This window comes from Scylla paramamosain, chromosome 8 (genome assembly GCF_035594125.1).
Source record: "Scylla paramamosain isolate STU-SP2022 chromosome 8, ASM3559412v1, whole genome shotgun sequence".
NCBI lineage: Eukaryota > Metazoa > Arthropoda > Malacostraca > Decapoda > Portunidae > Scylla > Scylla paramamosain.
Window position 1 is genome coordinate 28,705,347 of NC_087158.1, and position 16,312 is coordinate 28,721,658.

General features: G+C 38.1%; 1 protein-coding gene and 2 long non-coding RNA genes across 6 annotated transcripts; 1 reads left to right on the forward strand and 2 right to left on the reverse strand.

Annotated features, from left to right (window-relative positions):
- Nucleotides 1–291: 291 nt before the first annotated feature.
- On the reverse strand, nt 292–1,785 carry LOC135102608 (serine/threonine-protein kinase 33-like). Its single transcript, XM_064007868.1, has one exon. It carries the CDS (start codon nt 1,295–1,297, stop codon nt 437–439), a length of 861 nt encoding a protein of 286 aa, XP_063863938.1. The 5' UTR covers nt 1,298–1,785; the 3' UTR covers nt 292–436.
- Nucleotides 1,786–2,705: 920 nt separating this feature from the next.
- On the forward strand, nt 2,706–6,159 carry LOC135103092 (uncharacterized). Of its 3 annotated transcripts, none has more exons than XR_010269920.1 (4): nt 2,707–2,855; nt 3,078–3,281; nt 4,097–4,251; nt 5,473–6,159. It is a non-coding gene; the product is annotated as an uncharacterized LOC135103092 (long non-coding RNA). The 3 variants fall into 3 exon arrangements; XR_010269921.1 differs by having other exon boundaries at nt 3,078–3,272; XR_010269919.1 differs by having other exon boundaries at nt 2,706–2,855; nt 3,078–4,251.
- Nucleotides 6,160–7,014: 855 nt separating this feature from the next.
- On the reverse strand, nt 7,015–14,920 carry LOC135103093 (uncharacterized). Of its 2 annotated transcripts, XR_010269923.1 has the most exons (5): nt 14,605–14,920; nt 13,623–13,796; nt 9,729–10,080; nt 8,913–9,070; nt 7,015–7,734 (listed from the first exon to the last, which is right to left on the reverse strand). It is a non-coding gene; the product is annotated as an uncharacterized LOC135103093 (long non-coding RNA). The 2 variants fall into 2 exon arrangements; XR_010269922.1 differs by lacking the exon at nt 7,015–7,734 and having other exon boundaries at nt 8,548–9,070; nt 14,605–14,913.
- Nucleotides 14,921–16,312: the final 1,392 nt, after the last annotated feature.

Genomic DNA, 16,312 nt, shown 5'->3' on the forward strand with positions numbered 1-16,312 from the left:
AGGCTTTTCTTTTTTGTCTTCCCGTCTCTACGTCCATTTCAATGAGAGACAACACGCCCGGGGTATACGTACATTCTCTCTCTCTCTCTCTCTCTCTCTCTCTCTCTCTCTCTCTCTCTCTCTCTCTCTCTCTCTCTCTCTCTCTCTCTCTCTCTAACGTAGTGGTGATGGTACTGTTGGTGATAATAGTGATTCACTGTAATAGTAATATTAGTAGTAGCGGTAGTAGTAGTAGTAGTAGTAGTAGCAGTAGCAGGAGTGAATACCAGCAACAGTAGGAGTTACGTCATGAGAATTAAAAGGGAGCAGGAATATGAGCAGGAAAGGAGGAACCGCAACCCGAGCTCTGGTGTGCAGAGGTTATTACGGGCAGCGTTGTTGGAGAAGAGCCGCAGGCGGGGTTGAGTGTACGTCTGAGGTGGAAACTAGATAATACTTATTGTGTGTCGGGTATAGTTGGATGAGGTTCTTGCACCCAGCGCAGCCTCCACACGTCCCTCGCGGAGAGGCGACACACGGCGCAAATATTGAGTACCGTGGTAAGTACGTGACGCACCTCGCCGGACACCTGCAGTTCTTTCCAGTTCGTTTGTCTGTGATTCCAGATGTCGTTATATCTGATTTTCCAATACTGATGCTTTTTCTGAAGAAGAATGTATAGAAGAACGCCAAGGGACCACACGTCTGCTTTGTATGGGTCGTAGTACTCGCCACCCATCACTTCAGGCGCCATGCTGTACATGGTGCCCGCTATGGAGCCCGTCAGCCCGTGGACCCTCTTGCTCAGACCGAAATCACAAAGAGCGACGATGAAATGCGGGTGGGTGTCTGAAAAGCGACCCTTCACAAGGACATTTTCGAATTTGATATCTCTGTGAGCAACGCCTTTCATGTGCACGTACTGCAGCGCGTTCGTCACCTGCCTGAAGATACACCTGACGTGCGTGAGATCCAGGTTGGCCTCGCAAGACCACAGGTATCGCTGTAGAGACCCCAGCTCGTACAGCGGCATGAGCAGCAGCGTGTACTTGGGAAAGCTGTACGTCTGCAGAATGTCGACGACGTTTTCATGGTGAAGCTTCGAAGCACACTCCAACTCAGCCCTCAGCATGTTGTTTGCGAAGGCCAGAGAAAAGAACCAGTGGTGGCGGATTACCTTGCAGGCCAGCCTCTCCTCGCTGTCAGACGAGGTAGCCAGGTACACGTAACTGAACCCGCCTCGACCCACTATCTCGCCCAGCTCCCACACCCTCCCGTCGTGCACGATCTCCACCTCCTCAGGATTGAAACCTTTCATGATTAATTTTTCGTCCCATAGTCATCAGGATCATAAAGCAATAATTAATATACAACACCAATAGACAAGGAGAAAACGCCTGGATGGTAGTTATCTCTGTCCTCACCCTTGTGTGGTGCACAGTCGTTTTCTTTTCCTTTCATGCATTTGTCTAGGTCTTTTCCGTGCAACGAATCACGTGAGTATCGCTGATGAGGGTGACGTGGAGATTTTACGATGAACAGATAGAGTAATGATAAGTGAAAGATGGAGGAGTTACGAGAGGCGAGCTCAGGATCGTATAACAACTTTTCAAATTTTCGTCAGCCTATTAGCATGGTGAAGTGGCGTGTTAGTTGTCTTATTACGTCTACAGTAACTGGCGGTTTGGCGGATGGTGACAAGCAGTTATATGACACTTTGTTTGCGTAGAATGCTAAAACGGGAACGGTTTGGTATTTTTTGAACACCGATGCACACACCAAGCTTCCTGGCCCTCCTCATTACCACGTACAATACGAGAGCGATATCAGCCTGGTTTATGTGTAGAGAGAGAGAGAGAGAGAGAGAGAGAGAGAGAGAGAGAGAGAAAGAGAGAGAGAGACTTATGGAAACACGACACTGGATGAATGTAATAAAGCTAACTTACGATTTAGCACAATGAGGACTCCGCTATCACCTGTAACATGCGTCATAACAACCAGCTCAAGGACGAACCACTGGTAGCAATCATAGTTTCCACATGCTTCACTATTCTGGTTCTAACGCATTTTTTCAGGAAAGAACAGTACAGATAAACTATAATATATATATATATATATATATATATATATATATATATATATATATATATATATATATATATATATATATATATATATATATATATTTATTCCCTGTAAAAAAAAAAACAATACGTCTTCTAATAGCTTCCTCAGCACCACAGGGACACAAGGGGATCTGTCAGTGCTCCATCCGCCTTCCTCACTCTGTCACCTTGTTAGGTTCGCTCCTTCATTAGTTGCAGCAGCTTTACATTGTGACGCTGCAGGCGAGGAAGAATTCATCACAAAATAATGATGTCTTTTTACCTGGCTTACTACTTATCTGCCCCTCCCTGCCGCATGGAAACGAGTCATTGAATCTTACACTCGTTCATAATACAGGCGAAGTACTTCCTTTATTTATTTATTTATTTATTTTCATTTTTTACCACGTTTATTTTCCTTTCTATATTCTCAATTAACGTAATATATATATATATATATATATATATATATATATATATATATATATATATATATATATATATATATATATATATATATATATATATATATATATATAAAATAACTGAGGGCAGCTTGAGCACGCTGTCTGTAAAGTGGAGGCATCTCTACTTGAAACGACTACGTGGCAGCGGTGGTAGCTGATGCGCATGCCCAACACCCTGGCCAGGGGTCCAAGTGGACGACGGGGCCAGGGAAGCAGCCGAGGGTCAGTTGTTGGGAGGGCAGGGTGGAGTGTGGTTGTGATGCTATTCGTTGTTCATCCACCTGAAGTCTTTAATGGTGAACAGGTAAGCATGTTAGTCTTGTATGAATAGTAATAGTGATGTGTGCGAGAAAGAATATGAAGAATCCGTTACAAAAAAGTGGGATGTTAAATATTTGATAATGTTAAGTAACAATTGATATCAAGTCGTGGGATAATTCAATAATCAGTAATGCAGTTGTATAGGTTTTTTTTTTTACTTGGCATAATCAACGTTGCTGACTGGAAGTTCTGTTTGTATTACAAGGTCAACGCGACGACCGAAGCCCCGAATGCCGTACACGAAGCGTTGGTTGTGAGGGGCTTGCTGCGTGTTGGAAGCCTTCCCGGTGGTGATCAGCAGGTGCACGAGAGAAGGACGTCGTCGATTGTGGTTCATCCTTATAGCTTACGGTGGCAGTGAATTATGAAGTGTTGGGTACTTGTTGGATGATAATGGGTAGTAAGTGACGTAAGTGGTGGTTGGCGTTGGTAATGGTAGGGATAATACGTGAGTGGAATTAGAGGTAATTTTGTCCAGTGTCAAGCCTTGTCTTGTCATTATGCGTGTGTTCAGTTATAGTGATTGGTTTCTCACCGGCAGACGACTTTGCACGTAATTCACTTGGTAATACGAGAATGTAATGCTCGTGATCAAAACGTTATATTGGTCTTGATAATGCTGGTAGGGAGGTTAAATGGTCGAGGAGCTACGGTAAAACGCGTTACTTGGGCACCCTCGCTCTTTGCAGGGATGTAAATTGGCAGTAATGTAGCTAAGACTGCAATGTTATTCCGTTTGCCCTTTTTTTTTTTTTTTTTTATTTGACGTCGTGGTCTACTTACTGGCAGTTTTATTATGAATGAAGGGCAGTTGAGTGTTTTAGACCAAATAAGCCTTTCGTTTTTAAACTAGGAACAGGCTGAGATTATTTTTCACTTATGTACTTTTTTAATCCGATTTTTTTAAGGCGTGTTTTATCTCGCCCAGTTTTAGTGGGCTGTCGTGGAATTTATTGGGAATTTTCAGGGACGTGTCAAGACATTAGACTGACATAGCATTTCGAATTAGTTAAGGTACGAGACCACACTATATCGATGCAGGTGCAAATTAGATTTTTTATTTTAATGAGAGGACGAGAGGAGGCTGGATGCACATTTAGGTTAGGTTAATCCTCTTTTATAGTTTTTATATTTGTATGCGTTTCCAATAGTTTTAAGATAAGTTCAGATTTTTTTTTTTCCTAATTTTGCTCATGTAGTCTTGTTACATCACCTCGATGACAGGTTGTGGCGCCTTGAACACCAACAGGAGTGGAGCAGCAGCCAGGCCTTCTCAGTTATTGCCTCACCAAGGTAGTCATGCCATTAAGGTGGCTCCTGCCTGGAACACTACCAAGGTTTAAAAGTAATAAGCCAAGGGGTGGAAGAAATTCCTTAAGGTAAAGAAATAATATAATTACAGAGACAGAGACTAAAAGGTTTTGTAAATCTGTGGGACTAATAGGTTTATAAATCTGGGAGAAAAGGATTGTTAAAAATGCCTATCTCACTGTAAATTCTCCACAAAACTGCATTCCAAAATTCATCACAATAAGCTGCATTCCATTTCTTCAATAACTTGCCTGTTTTTCTCATTAGTGGCATAGCACAGCAGTTTCTTGACTCGTGCATCAAGGCTCTCCAGTCACAATTTTGAGTGCATCAAGGCTCTCCAGTCATAATTTTGAGTCTCCACAACTTGCTCTGCCCATAGTCATGTTATTCCCTCTTATTCTGGTTATAAGCTGCTGCTGCATGACCTTGCACTGCTAATGTATGTCAGAAGATGCAAACCATTTTCCTTGATCATGTCCCTGAAAACTAATGTACATAAGAACATAAGAAATAAGGGAAGCTGCAAGAAGCGACCAGGCTTACACGTGGCAGTCCCTGTATGAAACACACCTACCTATTTCCATCTGCTATCCCCATCCATAAACTTGTCTAATCTTCTCTACCTATTTCCATCTGTTATCCCCATCCATAAACTTGTCTAATCTTCTCTTAAAGCTCTCTAGTGTCCTAGCACTAACTACATGATTACTGAGTCCGTTCCACTCATCTACCACTGTTTTTTAGAACCAATTTTTATCTATTTCCTTCCTAAACCTTAATTTTTCAAGCTTGAACCCATTATTTCTTGTTGTACCCTGGTTGCTGATCCTAAGAATTTTGCTTACATCTCCCTTGTTATAACCCTTATACCACTTAAAGACTTCTATCAGGTCCGTAAATTTAATAGCTTCAACCTCGCCTCGTAAGGGATACTCCTCATCCCCTGTATCCTTTTAGTCATTCTCCTCTGTACTGATTCTAATAGACCTATATCTTTCCTGTAATGTGGGGACCAGAACTGCACCGCGTAGTCTAGATGAGGTCTGACCAGCGCCAAGTATAACTTTAATATTACTCCCGGCCAATATGGAATATGAGTTAATCAAACAAGTATTTTTTTTCATTTTATTGGCTTTTAAGTTGTATTAATAACAGTGAACAATACGTGCAAGAAACAGATTAGTAATTTTTCATTTTATTGGGCAAGTTATATAAAGAACAGTGGAGTGGATGTGGGTGGTATGGTTCTCAATATATTATTCATTCAAGGCATCCCATTTTTCAAGACTGCTGCAGCTCTACTCCAGAGGGTTCATCTTCAGTGCCGCAACCTTCCCAAGACTACCAGGAACTACTGAAACTTTGAGCTCTACTCAAGAGGTTTTTATAGTGCCACAACCTTCCCAAGACTACCAGGAACTACTGAAACTTTGAAGATAATCATTAATATGCGACTTAAATGTGTTCCTTGTGTGTAAGACTTGTGGACTTGTAGTGTTGCAAGTAACAAGCTTCCCCCTCCACCACAAACTCCAACTTGTGCAGGTCTCTTGAAGGGTCCAAACCTGAGGAGGAGGGGCTAGGTTAGCTAGGTTATATTAAGTAGGTTGTGTTAGACCTAGGGATAGTGTGTGGAGGACAGGAAAAGTAGACCAGTGGAAAGACTAAAGACCTGGGGATGATGTGTGGAGGAGGACAGGGCAGCGAGTCCAAAGGGAAGACTAAAGAAGACCTGAGTATGGTGTGTGGAGGAAAGGGCAAGGAGACCAGTGGGAAGACTAAAGAAGACCCAAGTATGGTGCATGTAGGACAGAGCAAGGAAACCAGTGGGAAGACTAAAGAAGACCTGGGTATCGTGTGTGGACACACACAAAACCAAAGTTAGTCGTTCTAACTTTTCTTAGTAAAACCCATGGGGTCTAGAACGAGTGGTAGCATTAGTCACAGTGACTAACATAATGTTAGTCAATTTGTGACTAACTGAGCATCTACCTGAGTATGGTCTTACTCAAATATATCTGACTAATGCCTTTGTACTGTTCACTGCTTCTACTAACCACATTAGTAAAGTGGATCATAGGTTAGTCAATTAAATGACTAATTAGTTAGTCTTTCTTAGGCAGATGATGAATCATTAGTACCTTTAATACTAGCAGCTAGCTACTGCTGTCTCAAGGTTAGGGAAAGAATAGGTAATAAATTCAATATATTCATATACAATTAAATGTTCCCTCCATTTCATTGCATTAAAAAAATAAATAAAAAAAATAAACTATAATTTTTATCATCTATAGTATAATATGCTTTTCACTTGAACATTTAACAGAAAGCTCCCCTCAAAACTGTAATGATATATAAAACAGATGTAAAAAATAAACTCCATTAGTAACACTTCATCCTAGCATGAGAAAAAAAAAAAGCAACACAAAAACAACCTGTTTTGACAAGCCATTAAGTAAATAATACACATTTGTGAGAATTAATCACTAAAACTTGCAATGTGGAAAAGAAAGTAAGCATCTCTTAAGATATGAATATTAAACCTTCCTCCCATTCATAAACTAAAGGAAAAAATATAAGTAAAGTTAACATAAATTAAATGTAAGGAGTTACAGACCCTGTAAAGAATAATTCATTAGTCCACTGCTAATCATTATATCACGGTACTTTTAAGAAACTTAGGGAAACAACCAGTGCAAAAATAGACATTTAACCTTATTTGTACAAGCTTTTAACCCAGATCATATCCATATGTCACCATTAATCCTTTAAAGCCACACAAAAACTTTTTTTTGAGTATTTCTATGGGATATACTAACTAAACAAATCTACAGAAATGCTCAGAACAGTAATAAAGAAGCTTCACGTATCACTTGCAATAACATAGAGAAATAAAAAAAAAAAAAAAAAAAGGGTAAAAAAATGCATATAAAAAATAAAAATAAATGCATCATATGGTACATGAAGAATACTTCCCAATTTGGAGAGAGAGAGAGAGAGAGAGAGAGAGAGAGAGAGAGAGGCATTATGTGTGGAGTTGAATATATTTGGAAGCAGATTTATGCATTTTTGTAGCTCAATTCTGTCTTTACTTCATTGAGTTTTACAAGTAGAGATCTTGTTTTTGAAGTGTTACCTTTGTCATACTTGATACCTAAGAGATGGGATGTTGTGAAATGGAGGAAATGTTCACAATTTTTTGGGTGTTCAATATTAAACACAAAGCCCTGCTACCAATGAGACTACAGCCATAGAAATACATGCTGGTTCAGCTACAGGTGCACCATCAAATACACACTAGACTGCCCTGTTCTTAGTTGTTGTTCTGGTACCTTAAGGAAGAAATAATAGTGTAAACATTAATAACATTTTAACATAAAAAATAAAATTTATATGTAGATGTATATCTTAAGGTGATAAAATATTCAGAAATTTCAATATATACACACCACTCTAAAATCAAAGGTACTGAAATTTAACCTTAGTAAAAATGGAGTCTTTCCTTTCTCCAAGCAGGTGAAGTAACCCCAATATAACTAAGCAAGCATCTGGTGCAAATAAATAAATATATAAATAAATATGATAATAAGTAAATCAAATAAACAAAAGAAAATTAACTGTGTAAGGAAAAAGTGAAGATATGGTCACATCCAATAGGACAGTCCACTAATTTGAGTACCAATCTTTTAAGAGTCTCCTGTAATTATTGCTTTATCACATAAGAATTAACAAAAATAAAGCTCCTCGATGGTTCTACTAATTATATGAATGACAAGCATTGTGATTGAATGCTCAGAACGACCAGTATACTAATGATTTTTGTCCTTTGTGTCACAGCAGCAAATCTTTTGTACGAGTATGCGGTTATGTTTTTTACTTGAGACACTATTTGGGTAATATCATAATGCAATAATGCTTTGTCTAGCAAGTCCTCGTAAGAATGTGATGAGTACTGATCGAAAAAAAAAAAAAAAAAAAAAAAAAAAAAAAAAAAAAAACAGCCGAACCTACATGCCCCGACATAACGCACTGATGTTCCGAACTCCCGATTCTTCTCATCATATCCACCAAAACAGTGTGAGAAGTCCTGAACTTCATCACAACCATGGAAGAAACCTTTATCAGACTGTTTGCACTTGCGCTAGTGCCGGCAAAGGTGACTCCAAGAATTCTATCTCCACACGAATTAGTGACCTGTCTTATTGGACTGCAAGGGAAGAGGATGCAGCTAACATTTCTAAAAAGATTGATAATATTTACATTTTAAATTTCAAATTGGACAGCCTATTGGGTTTATTTACACTAGAAATAATGTCTTTCCTTACGAGAGAGAGAGAGAGAGAGAGAGAGAGAGAGAGAGAGAGAGAGAGAGAGAGAGAGAGAGAGAGAGAGAGAGAGAGAGAGAGAGAGAGAGAGAGAGAGATGCTTTACACCTATTAAAATCTTTAACATCACTTATGCTGCAAACAATTATTTAGCCATAGCACTCAGCCAAAAATTTGATAGAAGAGCAGGAATTTAACAATTAAATTAGTACCTTTATAGAAATTGGTGCAAGCATTACAGTTACATAGGTCATGGTTAATACAATGTTTGGTTTTTGCATGCAGCATAGTTTCATGAATACTAGGCTTATAAAAGTGAAAGATGCATTGCTAATGATGAAAAGATACATATATTAAATTGCTACCAGCTACTGAAATGAACAAATTGAACTAGACATTACTCGCATTGACTTTCATTGTGGTCATAGAGTTCAAGTAAGGTTTCCATATACAGAGGAACTGCTTTTCTTTTTTTGAGAATGGCAATTATTGCGAGCCTATATTTCTCCAGCCCTTTCAAAACTGCTTGTGGTTCTAATCTCAGGAACTCCTTGATTATCTGTAAAGATATAAGCATCAAATAATTATAAGTGAAGGTTACAGAGATGAGCATCTGCAATAACTGTACTTAGTTATGAGTGCTTATCTCCCGTCACTGAGGCCTTTGAGCCTGAGAGGGAGAATGGAAGTACCAGTAGTTAAATATCAATTACCTACTATAAAATATAAATAGCTATATACATTATAGCCCTACAAATAAAGTTGACAATTAGTAACAATATGTAGCAAAATCCATAAAGTGTACATATATACACACTTATGCCATCAAAAGTCTGAATCCACAGGTACAAGTTCAGGATTTCTGCTACAAGAATGTTCCCATTGATTATTTTTTTGCGTCTCTCAGAGAGTGTCAACTGCATGAGGCATTCAGCCTGAGGAAAATCATTAAAGTAAAATTAGTTTTCATAAGTTGACTGTCCCGCCAGCCTCCTTCTCTCCCTCATATATATATATATATATATATATATATATATATATATATATATATATATATATATATATATATATATATATATATACAAGCATAATTTTTCAGTGGCTATCCACCAGTACCATTGAAATTGCTTACATAAGAGCAGGTATTTTTAAACAACACCAGTAAAGAAGTCTCTGAAATATAAAAAAGATAAATCAAGCGTACAAATATCACATACCTTATCTAACTCGGGATCTTTTTTCATCCAATGTAGAGCAAGCCACTGTCTATGTCTCTCTAATGACTCATCATCTTCTGAATGGGGCCTTGGTGGAAGGTAAGCCTTTACTCCATACATCAGTGGACACGTAGTCTCTTTTGGCGCTATGCAAGGGATCTTCTTTTTCCTTGACATCACCTCAGTCACTGAGGAATCCTGCCTCTTTCTTGAATTCTGAAACTTGCGCTGGATGCGCAATTTCCATTGCAGCTGCAATTCGTGCTCCTCGAGATCACTGTTTCTCAGGATGGCAGGAAATGATGTCAAAACAGCATTTGCCATATTCATATACTGTTCTGATGTTGGATAGCTGAAATATGATAATGATAATAATAACAATAATAATAATAATAATAATAATAATAATAATAATAATAATAATAATAATAATAATAACAACATATTATTAATAATAATGTCACAATACCTTGATATGTAATAATGATGATAACAATAATAATGATATCAATCTAGCTAACTATATAGATGGCTTAACTCCTTTTATTATATTATTATTATTATTATTATTATTATTATTATTATTATTATTATTATTCTTCTTCTTAACAATCACCTAATTGTGCTTTTGTCCCAGTGAAATTGGCAGATAGTGGGTACACTATCTGAATAGTACACTCAAAGGTGGTTTCACACCTATCAGTGCCGTATTAGTATCGTATAGTGTCAGTGATATCCATGTCGCTTTCGTGACGTCTATGCACACATATCCTTTTAGACGTGGAGTTGGCTATGATTTTCATAATTCTTGATGAAGAGCAAGATGCTTGCTTAACAAAAAATAAAGAAAAGAAAATTGGGTACATGAAACGTGGAAGAAAAAGAGAAACTGAAGGAGATTTTGCTACTCTGTACGAGGAATTAATTAATGATGAAACAAAAATTTTCCAGTACTTAAGAATCTCCAAAAACTGTTTGATGACATTGCTCAGTGATGTGTGGTGTGGTGTGGTATGGTGTGGTGTGTTATGATGTGGTGTGGTGTGATGTGGTGTGTTCTGATAAGTATAATGTACATTGTGATTAATTACATCAATTAAAAAGAGTATTTATCACCATTTCAATTTCTTCTATTTTATTTCAAACACTTGTCCGACATCTGTGAAAATTTTTAAAATACCAGTGACAACGATATTCCATTTCACGGAACGGAGACGTAACAATCACTTCAGTCAAAACACGGTACTTCGCCGGACGTGTGTAAATGCTTCCGCTGAATTCCAAAATGATGAATTTTTTTTTTACTGACACTGAAGCACTGAACAGCACGGAACGAATATGGCACTGATGTGTGTGAAGCGACCTTAACCTGTATCCCTCTGGAGGCATATTCCCGAAGTCTGGTAATGTTTCGGCCCATTTACTCTTGTAGCGGTTAGGTTAGGTTAGATTAAGTTACGTATAGGTAATTTTGTGCGAGAATCTCAATGAGACTATTTTAGAGAGAATCCTACAGTTAGTTTTGGAGCTACAGCCTAGTGTCCATACAGGCTGGCGGACGACTCCTTCCAGACTTCAGGAATATGCATTCTGGCCCTTCACAAGAACTGACATCAGATCCCGGTATGAACACAGGCGGTGCATCCCATGTTCTTTTGTCCCTCTTTTCATTGCCTTCCCATTATATATATATATATATATATATATATATATATATATATATATATATATATATATATATATATATATATATATATATAACACTCAACATCCCTACATGCAACAAAACTTACCAAAACACACTCAAAATACACTCAAAACATCAAAAACACAACCAAAACACATAACTAACACCCCAAAATACCCACTACACTCACCTAAATACAACCAAATATTGAATATTCACTCAAAACACCCCGTAACATCTAAAAATATCCACATAACCCACCCCAACCACGCTAAATTTATCCATAACACAAAGCACCCCAATATACCTAAAACTTATCCAAACACACTCAAAAGATTTAAAACACCCAAAATACACTACAACACCCCAAAACTCATCAAACACACCCAAAACACATCAAAACATCCAAAACACACTTAAAGCACCACTCAACACCACAAGCACACCCTTAAAGACCCAAAACTACTTGCACACAATCAAATACACCTCAAAAGACCCGACACACACACCCAAACTCACCGAAACACTTAAAACAGAAAATAAAACCAAAACAAACTCACTACACCTCAATATACCCCCAAACACACCCATAACACACAAAAACATCCCACAATATACTCAAAACACCCCACACGACTCAAACCACTTACAATATAACTAAAAACATCCTAAACCACATTTAAAACACCCAAAATTCACCCAAAACACAATGATAACAGCAAATATACACCCAAAACACACCGAAACACCACCAAAACACACTCTAAACACCCCACAATATTCCTACATATATCCTAAACACATAAAACACCCAAAACACACCAAATATTACAGAGAACTACAGCGCAGCAAGGGAAACTAAGCTAAATATTGTTTACCTGTTTTGCCTCCTCCTCCATTTCTTTTATTTATTCCTTCTCCTCTTTCATTTCTCTTATTTTCTTCCTTCTACTACAACTATCTACACGCCTGACTTTAGAAACAACTGGAAACACTTGGAAAACACTGGAAATTACGGTAAATATTGAGGAGACACTGGAGCAGACCGAGTCCCGAATCCTTGATGACGTCACAGGCGTGGTGCCGGCGCCCCGCTGCCATACGTACGTAACGTATTTCATTTTAAAATTGACCCATAGAAAAAATAAAGCTAGGCTCGAATGCATTATATATTCTGACTTGACAATTACTTAAATTAATATTCACAATATCAAAACACCTCCAGTCTCAGTAGTTATAAAGAAATATTATGTGAAATATGGAAAAAGTGTTGGAAATTTTGACACCATTAAAAACACTGAAAAGTCCACCTATTCCACTTTACACTGGTAAAAAAACATTTTAAAAAATCTGAACTATTTTTTAAAATAATGCACACTTGGTTACAAGCTACAATAAAAAAATAAAGAAGCTAAAAAATGACAAAATCACCACTTTCAACAGGACAATAAGCCTATTCAAATTCCACATACTTAACTCAACAGGAACGCAACATACTTTAAAAATCATAAACGATTTTTTGAAGCAATAAAATCTTCATTAAAGCCTCAAATAAAAAAGCCAAAAACCAGGCTGGGTAAATTTCACCGTACAAACTGCCCCTTATTTACATAAAAAACAACACCAAATTCAGCACATTTACTTAACTGAAGCAAGAAAAACACTTCAAAAGCAACGAAATATTTTTAAAAACCATAAAATCTTACTATACAAGCCAAATAAATTAATTCAGAAAAATTTTAAAAAATATTGGAACCAACAAGCCGGAACAGGTGCCAGGCCATCATGGCGGCCCTCGGCGGCGACCTCAGTGGGGGAGCCGGCGGCCATGTTGCCTTATTTATTCCTATATAACACCAAAACCAGGCAATGACGGATATATCTGACCAGCGGATATGAAGGCTAGACATGTGGATCCATCTTGTAATATGTTAGGCTTACAATAAGTGAGAGACGAGGCAAATAATGGCTAATAACACAGCTGACGGCTTGTTTACATATTGGCGAACATTAAATATTTGAATAAATTTCCAACTCTTTCCACACTCAGACGTAAACAAAACCTAAATATAAATAATTAACCCCTAAAAAAACTAAATAACGAATAATGAATCCTAAATAAACGAATACAAGACACTACAGGGAGGATTAGGGTGTTGTGAAGGCAGTAAGGCTGACTGAGGAGAGACTGGCCCCGCTGGACTCACCTTACGTACTCGTGCCTCTCTGGTGATGCTTGACGGTGCTTGGTGCAGGAAGAACGTGTCGGGAAGACGGAAACACTGGTTAATAGAGCGTGTAGGGCAAGATTGACCAGTGCTAACCAAAACACTGCAGCCAGCCAGCCGCTCGCCGTGGTAACTCCCCAGCGCCACCTGTCACTGATCCAACACACACACACACACACACAAAAGTTGACATGCTATCAGATATGTCAAATAATATAAATATCCTCACTTCCTGACTCTCCTTTCCCCACTCCACCCCTGATAAGTGATTATGAACGCAATCTTCACTCAGTGCGGCACCGTGTCACCGCAGCAAACAAGAACCAGGGCAGAATAGGCTCAACTAAAATGCTCCTACTCTCTCTCTCTCTCTCTCTCTCTCTCTCTCTCTCTCTCTCTCCTCACGACTGTTTTTCAAAACTCAAGGAATATCTTACGTTTGCTCCCAGACTGTATGATATTTATGCAATAAGGTGTGCAATATCTGTATTTATTTATTTACTTATATTCTTGTAATGTATACTATATTTTTATATTTTCTATACTCTACCCTTAAGTCTTTGCCCAGGGGGTGGGTGGCAAGGTCCGTCCTCCTCCTTTGATGTATTTAATTATTAATGCAACAATAAATGTATCAATCAATCAATCAACAATTTAATTTTGAAAATCGCATTTTGAAATACTGAACCTAGACTGGATTAAGTTACATATTCTGACTTGCCATATACTTTAACTAACACCAGGAATATCAAAACATTTCAACCATCAATAAAACAGAAATTTTAAAAGAACGATATGAAAAATTATTGGAACTTTTAAATGGTTAAAAACAACAATTAAGGCGACAAATATGATTTAACAGGAATGCAAAACATTTTTTTTAAAATCTGAACTATTTTTACAAACAGTTAAATCTTACTTAGAAGCTGCCAGCTGGACAAATGGTGGGTAGGTCACGTACCAATATTGTGAGCCTCGCTGGTCCTCATGTGCAGCTCCCGGCCCTACCAGGCACCTCCCGACAGGCACCAAGCCTGCACCAGCACACACAGGTAGCCATGGGCCGTGTCACCGTCTTGTTCTGAGTAAATCCAGATAAAATGAGGCAGCAACACACGAGTACCCTTCGGACGCCATCTCTTTTTAGTGACCAGCGCCTGCGCACCTTCCACTGGCAGCGCCCACTGCCCTTGCACATACCCACCTCCAGTCCACAAAATCCGTTCCTAATAATATGCACCAATTTCTCTCATGATGTACTATACTAAGAGAGAATCAAGCAAATGAAATATAATAAAGTATAAACATGTATAACTAAATTATAAGCCATTATAATTGTAATTGTCAAAGTATCTACACATCACTTATTCACGCGCCAAATTTGAACAGGTCCTGGCGGCTTATACTGTAAAATGTCCAATCTATTGTATTACCTAATGTAAAGTCATTAAAAGCCTGTGTGACTTGAAGCCTCTCATTAAAAGTATGTTTCATCCGGTATACATGATTAGCAAATGTTAACCTCCATTGGACAAAATCAGACTTATTACATTGTCTATACAAGGTTGAATGTTAAGCCATCACAGGTTGACTACATCCAGAGCAACACTGGCATCACCTCAACATTTACACAAGCCAAAACATTACACCACTGAGTGCTTTACACATGACTCAATTCTTGGGTCATGAATGTCTTTTTTATCCTCTTCCCCTTTTTAACCCTTCTATTATCATGTCTTCTCTCTCCATATAGTCATCTAACATTCACACTGTTATATTTCACTTGGTTGCTCTCTCTCTCTCTCTCTCTCTCTCTCTCTCTCTCTCTCTCTCTCTCTCTCTCTCTCTCTCTCTCTCTCTCTCTCTCTGGAGTTCCTGCAATTGTTGGGTTGGGTATGCAATAAGAAAGGTGAGTAAAGTCAAACAAAATACTTTATTATTGAAATCCTATGCTAGTGAGGACAGCCTTCAACACCTGGTGCCTTGAAAAACAGTGATTAAAACTTCCTCTGTGTGTTGGTGAGACGTTAGGTTATGGTTAGATTAGGATAGATGGACACATACACACACACACACACAATAGTAAGGGATACAATACATAAGATGTGTGCTGTGATATTTAGCAATAAAGAAAAGAAATTACCCATGAAGACTAAGAGAAAGAGAACTTAGGAGATATTACAACAGTAGTAAGTGAGGGAGGAAAGGAAATAATGAAGTTCAGAGGCTTGGCAAGTACGAGTATGCTGAAAATGGAATGTGGCCTCTAAAAATTAGATTCAGTATACAAATGGTAGTGTAAGTTGTAATGGTGTGAGTGTGGAAACTATTGAAGACAGAAGACATGAAAAATATATGGTTAAGAAGAGATTTAAATGAGGATGAGAGGAATAAATTGAAAGAGATGAGAGAAGTTAACAAAGAGAGAGACAGGATCAGATGAAAGAATTTATATGGAAAATTGTGGATTTAAAGATGAGAAACCAGATGGTGTGTCAGGGTGGGTATGGAAAGAATGTAGAGACGGTGGAGCCTATCTGGAACTACAAAGACCGGCAGTGTCTATTACATCCCTTGGTGCTTGCTACTGACATCATCAGTGCTCCTTCCTGCTCCTCATTGTTAACTGGTAATGGTGAGTGTTCAGTGGACAATGTTTGACCATGTGG